This window comes from Triticum dicoccoides, chromosome 4B (assembly GCF_002162155.2).
Source record: "Triticum dicoccoides isolate Atlit2015 ecotype Zavitan chromosome 4B, WEW_v2.0, whole genome shotgun sequence".
Lineage (NCBI taxonomy): Eukaryota > Viridiplantae > Streptophyta > Magnoliopsida > Poales > Poaceae > Triticum > Triticum dicoccoides.
The window spans coordinates 413,434,178-413,444,473 of record NC_041387.1 but is presented as its reverse complement, the minus strand read 5'-3'; the positions used below and the strand labels follow the sequence as shown (position 1 = coordinate 413,444,473).

The window sequence follows — 10,296 nt, the reverse complement described above, 5'->3', positions numbered from 1 at the left end:
CTTAGTGCTGAGAACCTTTTTTTTTTGCACTCACTTAGTGCTGAGAACCTGGCTTTGCGTTATGGGCTAAGTTACACAATCACGCGGATTGTTTAATGAGAAACAGCTCTTCCTTCCCTGGATTGGCCAAATTAATTAAGCACCTGCTAGCGGCTCTGGTTTGTCCTGGGCTGGGATGGAGGGGAGGCAGCTCCTCCGGAAAGCGATCGATGCCCAAAAGTAATTTGACCAGGAAAGATGTACCACTACTGTATGACTTTGTGAGAGCCATCCTTCCCAGTTTCCAGTTAGGTTGACAGATATAGTTGATTAAGTAGCCATAAAAGGTTCACCCGAAAAAAAAAAGTAGCCATAAAAGGTGATGGCATCTAGCTAATGCCAGAGCAGGTAGCGTACAAGCACAACAGAGGCCAGAAGGGATCGAAGGATGTGAAAACTGGAGCAGTGATATCTTCCTACGTTACAAGTTGTGCGGGCTGATTGAATCATGGCATTTCATATCTGGTGCTTCTTTGCTGGGCGTCCTGACCACGCAGAAAGAAAGAAAGAATCATAGCAGATCTTATCCTACGCCCGCATACGGGACGCGAGTATGGGGAATTCAAGTTGATGGCATCAGCAGCTAAACCTAGCATCTCTTTTTTTTAGGCATGCTTGGTTTCAAATAAGTCACCAACTTATAAGTTGAAAAATGAAAAAAGTGACTTATTTTGCCAAACAGGCCCGATTTATAAGTCACCCCAACTTATAAGTCATAAGTTGCTCCACCCCAACTTAAAACTTATAGTACCTTCACCGAGAAAAGATGTTCCCCCAGGCTCTCGCGTCGCTAGGGCGATTGGCGGTTTCCTAGGGTTGATCGTAGTCTGGATCCGTGATTCTGATTGCCGATCCAATCCTCTCCACCCCCAATCCTGCTAATCCCCCGCCTCATCGGGGCACCCGTGGTCTTCTCCTTCTCGCCGTTGTTCGGGGTGACTCAGGGGCGTTCCTGGCAACGCTACCCACCCTTGGCAGCGGCGCGATTGGGGGCTGCCGGCGCTCGCATGGAGGGGGTAAGTGCGGGGCTGGAGCATGATGCCCTTGGGGCTGATTTCTCTGCGTCGGGCGGAGGCTGCGACTCCCCTGTCCGGGCGCTGCCGAGCGATGGGAAGGCGGCGGCGGTTGCTGTTCCATCACCATCGGCGGGTGGTTCGTGCTCTGTGGATCGCGTGGAAACTATGATGGAGCGTCTGCGTCTTACTGCGGTGGAGGCGCTCCCGGTGGTTCTGGATGACGAGGATGACGCCGATTTGGTGCACCCAGATTGCGCGCTGGTGGGGAAGGTGCTTTCCCCCAACACTCTCCATATTCAGACGATCTCGTCGGCGATGAGGCCGGCATGGGGCAACCCGAAAGGTTTGCTGTTCCACCCTTCCCGGGACAATGTGTTTGTTGCTGAATTTGGTACCCAGGCAGATAGAGCTCAGGTGATCGAGGGCTCGCCGTGGATGGTGGGCAAACATGCTGTTCTTCTCAAAGTGTTTGATCAAAACACCCCACCCCTTCAGGTTCAGTTTGATAGCCTTGCCATCTGGGCTCGGATCATGAATTTGCCGCCAAGGTTGATGAAATCAAAGCTGGGAATGGAGTTTGCCAAGACAATTGGCCATGTCTCCAAGGTGGAGGCTGATTCTGATGGCCGGTGCTGGGGAGGCTATATGAGGATCAGAGTGGAGATTGCGGTACAAGAACCAATTGTTCGGTATGTGACTGTGACCTCGGCCAGGCTCAAATCCATAGATACCTACTCGGTGATGTACGAGCGTCTTCCTTTTTACTGCTTCTCATGTGGGCGCCTGGGGCACTCTTCAATCTTATGTCCAAGTCCTGGCACCATAGATGACAATGGGGAGCTCCCTTATGCTGCTAAGAAACTGTGTGTGGCCGATGTCACCTCCAGGAAATCGGGTGGATCACGATCTAGTAGTTCATCAACGTCAGCTGGGGGTGATGGCAGGGCAGGTGGTGCAAGGTTGTCTTCATCGAGCCGTGCCAATCCTAAAGGCCAAGCTAACGTTGCAAAAGTGGATGGTGAGGTTTCCTCCCCCCCTAAGCGAGGGTCCAGAGGCCGTGGCCGTGGTCCTTCTTCCCGTGGTCGCGGGAGGGGAAGAGGTTCTGTTGATAAGGAGCTGTTTCCGGAATCAAATGAGAAAATGACAACTACTTGTCAGAAGAGGAAATCTGCCAAAGCACTTCCTTCGTCCTCGACATCTGAGCCGAAGCAGGCGGGTGCTAATGTGCTGGCCCTGGTTGTGGTTCCGGTGTCCGATGCAGCTTGTACTTCTGAAGTTCAGGTCACCGATGTGGAATCTAACAAGAAACAGCGTGTCTCAATCTCTCGATCGGCGGATCCGGCGGAGGCTGCAGGGCAGCCCCGCCAGGCGCAATGAGTATTATTTGCTGGAACTGTCGAGGCTTGGGGTCGGACTCGACAGTTGGCGAGCTTCGCTGGCTTGTGAAGCTTTACCGCCCCTCCCTCCTCTTTCTTTCGGAGACGAAGATGAGGGACTCTCGTGTGAGGAATTTTATGTGGTCTCTAGGGTTTACGGGCTGCTTTGCCGTGGGCAGCGAGGGTCTCAGCGGGGGCCTTGTGCTTTTCTGGACGTCAACTACTACTGTTGGTGTGAAAGCGGCCAACAAACGGTGTATTGATGTTCATGTGAGATCTGAGGATGGTGTACCCTGGCGGGCGTCTTTCATCTATGGGGAACCAAGACGACAAGACAGACACCAGTTCTGGGAGCTCCTAAGACGCTTGAAACTGGCCTGGGAGGGTCCATGGATCTGTTGCGGAGATTTCAACGAGGTCCTCTCTCAGGACGAACACTGTGGTCCTAGGGACCGTTCTGATTCTCAGATCGCTCCTTTTAGAGATTGCTTGATGGATTGTGGGCTTGCGGATTTGGGCTTTCTGGGACCCAAGTTTACATGGTCGAACAAGCAGGATCCCGACAGCCTTGTCAAGTGTCGTCTCGATAGGGCAGTGGCGAATGGAGCTTTCTCCGGATTGTTTGAAGACTGCAGTGTGGAAAATGTAATTGCTACAACTTCGGATCATTACCCCATCCTGATTAGGCTGGACCGTCCTTCTCTACAGCGGCAGGTCTCTCCGGTTCAGCATGGTTTCAGGTTTGAGGAGATGTGGCTTCGTGCGGCTAACTACAAGGAAACTCTAGAGAATGCCTGGTCTGCTGGTAGGAATGGCAGCTTGTCGTTGCAATCAACATGGGATACTCTGAAGCACGTCGCGGGCTCTCTTCGTTCTTGGAGCAAGGAGGCTTTTGGCTATATCCGCAAAAATATTGGGAAGTTGGAACGTCGGCTGGCCACCATTAGGGATGCGCCTCCTTCTCCTTCCTCTCTCTCCGAGGAACGTTCTATTGAGGAGCGGCTGTGTGAGCTGTTCGAAAGGGAGGAGATCATGGAGCGCCAACGCTCGAGGGTTGACTGGCTTAAGGCGGGTGATAGGAACACCGAGTTCTTCCATGCTCGGGCGATGACAAGAAGGAGAACAAACAGAATTCACTCACTGACCTGCGAAGATGGTTCAGTGTGCAACTCCCAAGGGGAGATCAAGGGAATGGTCCAGGTGTTTTATGACAAGCTCTTCACATCAGAATAGTGCCCTGTTGAGGACGAGGTTATTCAAGCTATCACTAACAAAGTCACTAATGAGATGAATGAGGAGCTGTGCAGGCCATATTCGAATGATGAAATCCGTGCTGCTTTGTTCCAAATTGGGCCCACTAAGGCCCCGGGCCCTGATGGTTTTCCTGCTCTCTTTTACCAAACCCACTGGAATTTCCTTGGTGAGGATATTTGTCAGGTTGTTCGTGGCTTTTTGGAAGGGCGGCCCATTCCTGAAGGCTTCTGTGATTCGGTTATTGTGCTGATTCCGAAGACGACACGACCGAAGCACCTGAAGAATTTCCGTCCTATTAGCCTGTGCAACGTGCTCTATAAGATCGCCTCCAAGGTTTTGGCAAATCGTCTGAAAGGGATCCTGCCCGTGGTGGTTTCAGATTGTCAGAGTGCTTTCGTTCCTGGGAGATTGATTACTGACAACACCTTGATTGCATATGAGTGCTTGCATACCATCCGACAACAGAGGGTGAAGAAGCCGTTCTTTGCGTTGAAGGTAGACATAATGAAGGCTTACGATCGGGTTGAATGGAGCTACCTCCACCGATGTTTAAGCAAGTTGGGTTTTGCTCCTGCTTGGATTGAGGCAGTGATGAGATGTGTGACCAATGTTCGATACGCGGTCAGGGTAAATGGGGAGCTCACTGATCCTGTGGTTCCATCCCGAGGTATTCGACAAGGGGATCCAATTAGTCCATACCTATTCCTCTTATGCACAGAAGGATTGTCATGTCTGCTTTTTCAAAGGGAGAGTTGTGGTGCGCTACATGGGATTCGTAATGGTCGTCAAGGCCCACCTATCTCACACCTCCTATTTGCAGACGATAGCATCTTCTTTGCTAAGAGCGATTCTCAGAGTGTGGATTCATTGGAGGCAGTCCTCAGTTTATATTGCGCTGGGTCGGGCCAATTGATCAACAAGGAGAAATCATCGGTTTTCTTTGGGAGGCACTGCCCGGTTAATGTTAAGAACAGAGTTAAATCGCAGTTGGGCATCAACAACGAGGCTATTCAGGATTCCTACCTTGGTATGCCCACTGAGGTTGGGAGATCGCCGACGTGCACTTTCAAGTTCCTACCTGACAGAGCTTGGCAAAACATTCGCGGTTGGTCTGATCGGCCTATGTCTAGAGCAGCAACTGAAACTTTGCTAAAGTCAAAAACACAAGCTATTCCGACCTTCATCGCCAGTTGTTTTCAGCTTCCAGTAGCTACGTGTGAAAAGTTCCGCCAGATTGTGGCCGATCAATGGTGGGGACGAGAAGATGGGAAAAAGAAAATTCACTGGCGATCATGGGACTGGCTCTCGACTCCTAAGTCCCTTGGGGGCATGGGCTTCCGTGACATGGGGTTGTTCAATCAGGCGATGCTTGGGAAGCAAGGGTGGAGACTTCTTACTGCGCCTCTTTCGCTTTGTGCGCGGGTTTTGAAGGGGAGGTATTTTCCAAATGGTGATTTATGGAACGCTTCGGCTCCTCGTACAGCCTCAACGACATGGCGTGCGATTCTGCATGGTCGTGATCTTCTGAAGATGGGGATTCAGTGGGGTATTGGGGATGGAAGGAGTACTCACATTTTGATTGACCATTGGATCCCCTCCATCCCTCCTGCACTTCTCCGGCCTCTTTACCCCATACCTGCTTCAGCCAAAGTCCACTGTTTGCTTGATGAGGAAAGCGGGACTTGGAATGAGGAGTCAGTGAGGGCCTTCTTCTCGGATGATGTGGCCAACAAAATCCTCCAAGTTCCAATCTGCAGCTTTGGCGGCTCTGATTTTGCTCGCTGGCCATTTACCAAACTGGGCGAGTACTCTGTTAAGTCTGCCTACAACATGGCGAGGACGTCTGGCTTCCTGACAGCCCGCAGCTGCAATGGTAAGGGCCAACACTCCGAGTGGCATTCAGAGGAGAGATTATGGAAGGAGTTGTGGAAAGTCAAGGCTCCAAACAAAATGAAGATCGTGCTGTGGCGATTTGCTCACAACTACTTGCCTTCGGGTGAGCAAATGCTTCGACGCCAGGTTCCGACGCGGACCGACTGTTGTTTCTGCGGCCGGCAGGAGAGTGTTGAACATGCACTGCTGTTCTGTGCACACGCTCGAGCAGTTTTGGGATGTTCTCAAAGGGTCCATGGGGATCAAGCTGTCTCGATCTTCCTTTGCGCCGCCGAAGCAGTGGTTGTTTGATTTTCTCTCGCGTGGATCCGAGCGTGATGCTACTATAATGACTGTCATCTTTTGGCATATATGGGAGGCACGCAACTCTGCTAGGAATGAACCTGAAGCTCCTCATCCCCAAATCACGGCTGCAAGGGCTCGTGCTTACTTGGAAATGATCTTCCAACACCTGTACAAGCCTACCTCTGCAACTAGGCGTGAGACCCCTGCTTCCAGCTCTATGTGGTCTCCGCCGCCGCCAGGTACGCTGTTGGTTTCATCGGACGCTGCTGTTTCACGGGAGCTGGGTAAATCTTGCGCTGGTGTGGTGGTTCTGGACCACTCCGGTCAATGCATAGCTGCTGCTTCTGAACCTCTAAATGGTGTTACTGATCCTGAAGTGGCGGAGGCTTGGGCTCTTCGACGGGCGGCGAGGCTGGTTCGAGATGAGAACTACACTGATGTGATCTTTCACTCGGACTACCTTTTTGTAGTGCAAAGGCTGAATTCTTCTTCCCGTGACCGCTCCTTTGTGGGATCAATTGTTGCTGATATTAAGTTGACAACTGGAGCTCTTTCGTCTGTGACTTTCAAGCATGTTCGTCGGCATCGCAATGTTTTAGCTCATGTATTAGCTAGATCTAGTTTGAACTCTTCGAATCTATGTATTTTTCATTCTGCTCCGGATTGTATCCGGGAGACTCTTTGTAACTTGTTTGCTTAATCAATAAATGCTGACGTTCAAAAATTTTTTTAAAACTTATAAATCACCCCTCTTTTTGCGCGGGTCCCATCACATACATGATATGGATTGGTGTGGGAAGGTGTATCAGGTGACTTATAAGTCAGATGACAACCAAACAGGCGTGACTTATAAGTCATTGGTTTTAAGTCACCTGACTTATAAGTCAGGTGACTTATTGAAACCAAACAAGCCTTTAGCCGCAGCGTCTGGGTCCATGGATAGGTTGGATATCATATATGTGCCCCGGCCTTAATAACTAAGCTATTATCTCGCTCGCACAGCCGGAAGAGATATGCACGGACTCCGGCCTCATAATCCGCACATGCCCTGGCCGGCCGGCGTCGTGCCAATGTGCACCCCTCCACGATAAGCTTGATCGAAGCAGGGGTGTTGATTTCCTAGTATACTCTACTCCTATAACCTTGCGGTGTTTGCTTCCCTAATGGGGCGCATCAGTAGTTGTGCATACAGAGGATGGATATTGCCTTGGTATCATTGCTACTAATCACTCCACATCATTGGTCTGGAATCTCTGGGTTACGAGATGCCGGGCTCCAAATGATTGCCAGCTAGTCGTACGCAAACCACGATTATTAGTATTACTTGTCGAATTATGCGACGCAAACCAGAAATAGCCCATGGCATCTACAGTAAACGTCAACCTGCTGCCTCTTCGATATCGCATCGGTGCTAGCATGCTGCTAGTAGATGAGTGGGCGCGGGCCTCGCTTTGGGCGGCTGTGTGGCTCGGCCGCGCGCACGTCCGCCGCGGCGCCATTGGAATGGACGGCGACCCGCCGGTTAGATGCCGCGACGCGACGCGATGCCCAGGAGCCACGGATCCCACACGAGTCGTATCCCAGCCCCCGGCCACAGCTTTTCGCCGGTGCGCTCTGCGTGTTTTCTTTCTTTCCTCCGCGTAGCCATCCATCCCTCCCCTCCCCTCCTTGGCGCCAGGCCGGAACCACCCGGGCCACTCGTGTCCTTCCATGTCACCACAGCCTTGTGTGCTCCGGTGGCCATGTCAGCAGCGGAGATCGAGCTCCAGATGAGTAGGGTAGCGGGAGTGTGGCGTGCTCTGTTTTTGTGCTGCTTTATCCATCCATCCTCTCGCCACTATTTGGGGGCACGTCAGATATCACGAGAAATATTTTGGGGGCCACACCCCGATTGGTTTCTTGGATGCGAGCCTGGTTACCTGTGGACACCTGGGTCCAATACAACATATAGCGTGATGTGTATAGATAGATGTACTGTACCAGTGCTCAAGGAAATACCAAGATTTTGTTTTTTACTAGATCAAAAGCTTTGCTTTTGTGCCACTTACCGGCGTCACAATTGTTTGCTTCAAGCCATGATAACTTACTTAACAGGACGAAAAAAAGAGAGGAAACATATGGCAATGCAGTGCACCCTCAACTATTCCTGATTCGCGATGTTCAAATTAAAGGTGCGTGCGTTGATGACACCCATCCATCCATACATATCTCGAAACGGAACCGTGATCCATCAAAGCGACCCAAATGGACGATCGCCCATGTGGCCTCAACGGAGCGGCACAGCCCCGAAGACGATAACAGCACAAGTTGCACACCACTCGCTCTCCCACGCAAAGCCAACAACAACAAGAGGAGAGAGGCCTACTACTACTAGTTGATTCCCTTGATTTATTCCGTGATATTATATGGAACCCGGAAAGAAATATTCGGGCAATTTAATATCCCATCCGCGCAACATGCGAATCGGGAGCAAATCGCTGCCAAAAGTAAACCCGCACCCCAAAAAAAACCAACCCGATGCAGCGCCGGAAACCCCACACCTATATATACGCCACCGTCACGCTTGCCCTCTTCTTGCAACTCCTCACACCATCTGCTTCTGCTTCTGCTCCTCTCCCTTTATTCACTCCTCACCTCCGCATACACTCTGTTTCTCTCTGAGCTCCTCTACTCTGTTTCACTACCCACTGGACGGGAGTCGTCCATGAAGATGGAGTGGACGCGCGGGAAATGCATCGGGAAGGGCGCGTTCGGCACCGTGCACTTGGCCGTCCACAGGGCCACCGGCCGCGCCTTCGCGGTCAAGTCGGTCGACGCCAAGGGCGGCGCGCCGGCCGCGGCGATGGCGTGCCTGGAGAGCGAGATAAGGATCCTGAGGCATCTGTGCTCGCCGTACGTCGTGGCGTACCTCGGCGATGACGCCACGACCGCGTCCAGGAACCTGCACATGGAGCTCGTCTCGGGCGGGAGCGCGGCGGAGGCGGCGGTGGCGAGGGGCGCGGCCGGCCTTGACGAGCGCGCGGCGCGGTGCGTCCTGCGCCGGGTGGCCGCCGCCCTGCACTACCTTCACGACGTCGCCGGGGTCGTGCACGGGGACGTGAAGGGGAGGAACGTGCTCGTCGGCGGCGACGGTGCCGGGTACGACGGCTCGAAGCTCGCCGATTTCGGCGCGGCGAGGCTTGTGTCGGAGCCGGCGCCGCGCGGGCCCCGTGGCACGCCGGCCTGGATGGCGCCGGAGGTGGCCCGCGGTGGCTCGTCGACGCCGGCGTCCGACGTCTGGTCACTAGGGTGCACGGCGGTGGAGCTGCTAACCGGGACGCGGCCGTGGTCGGAAATCGGCGGCGCCCTCGAGGTCGGCGAGCTGCTGCTCCACATCGGCTACGGCGGGAAGCGACCAGAGCTCCCCGCGTGCCTCTCCGACTCCTGCAGCGACTTCCTCGACAAGTGCCTCCGCCGCGACGCTGGCGAGCGGTGGAGCTGCGAGCAGCTCCTGCGCCACCCATTCCTCTCCGCGGACACCCACGACGCCGGCGAGCCGTCGCCGTCCCCGCGAGCGGTTCTTGACTGGGCGGCGTCGGACTCGGACTCCGATGCGTCCTCCGATTGCCATCTGGAGGCCGACATCGAGGACGAGGTGATCATGGCGAGCGCCAAGGAAAGGATTGCCGAATTGGCATCAGACAGGCCGCGCCCAAGCTGGGTGAGGGAGCTGGAGGAAGGCCCCACCTGGGCGTCCGACACTTGGGCCCCACCGCCCAGTCTCGAGATGTCAACCGATGTAGTAGTACTACCACTGGTACCATCGCCATCCGACGCTGCCACAGTCGCTGACGCGGGAAATGGCGGCGCCGGTGGGCCCGCCGTAAGCCGTGACGGCGTCCTCGTGACCGGCGGGAGCGACGGCGGAAGCCGCCGTGTCGACGGCCGTTGTTGGCGCGACGATCGATGTGGGTACCATAAATGTGGGTCTGGGTTTGATCGGCCTCCTAGTTGGCCGCCGCTGGCCGTTGCGTCCGTGCTGGTGTCATGTATTCTCTCGCATTTGATTCAATCAAAGATTTTGCTTCAGCAAGCAACCAGTGAATTGATGTTTTTTATTACAGTTTCTGGTTCGTTTTTTTTACAGCACAGTTTCTGGTTCACGTTTCTTGGGATGGTTTTGCTGCTAGTTGGGTGAGCGAGTCGGACAGAGACTAGTTGGTCAGCAGCCCGTGTGGTGTGTTTGCTCCCCTTCTTCTTTTGCCAATGCCAGTCTTGCCTTGCCGCGAGGCCAGTGTGCGGGTGCAATGCAAACCCGTCGCTTGGCTTCAGATGTTGTCAAACGCACAACTACTCCAGATGGGAAGCGGAGAAGAGATATAACATTTCCTGCACACCAACAGGATTACGGTGTTCATTCTTGTTTCAAAAAAAAATTTACGGTGTTCATAATG

At 53.4% G+C, this 10,296-nt stretch overlaps 1 protein-coding gene across 1 annotated transcript; it reads left to right on the top strand.

Moving 5' to 3' along the window:
* Positions 1-8,417: 8,417 nt before the first annotated feature.
* Positions 8,418-10,040, top strand: LOC119292713 (mitogen-activated protein kinase kinase kinase 18-like). Its single transcript, XM_037571446.1, has one exon. It carries the CDS (start codon positions 8,568-8,570, stop codon positions 10,038-10,040), a length of 1,473 nt encoding a protein of 490 aa, XP_037427343.1. The 5' UTR covers positions 8,418-8,567.
* Positions 10,041-10,296: the final 256 nt, after the last annotated feature.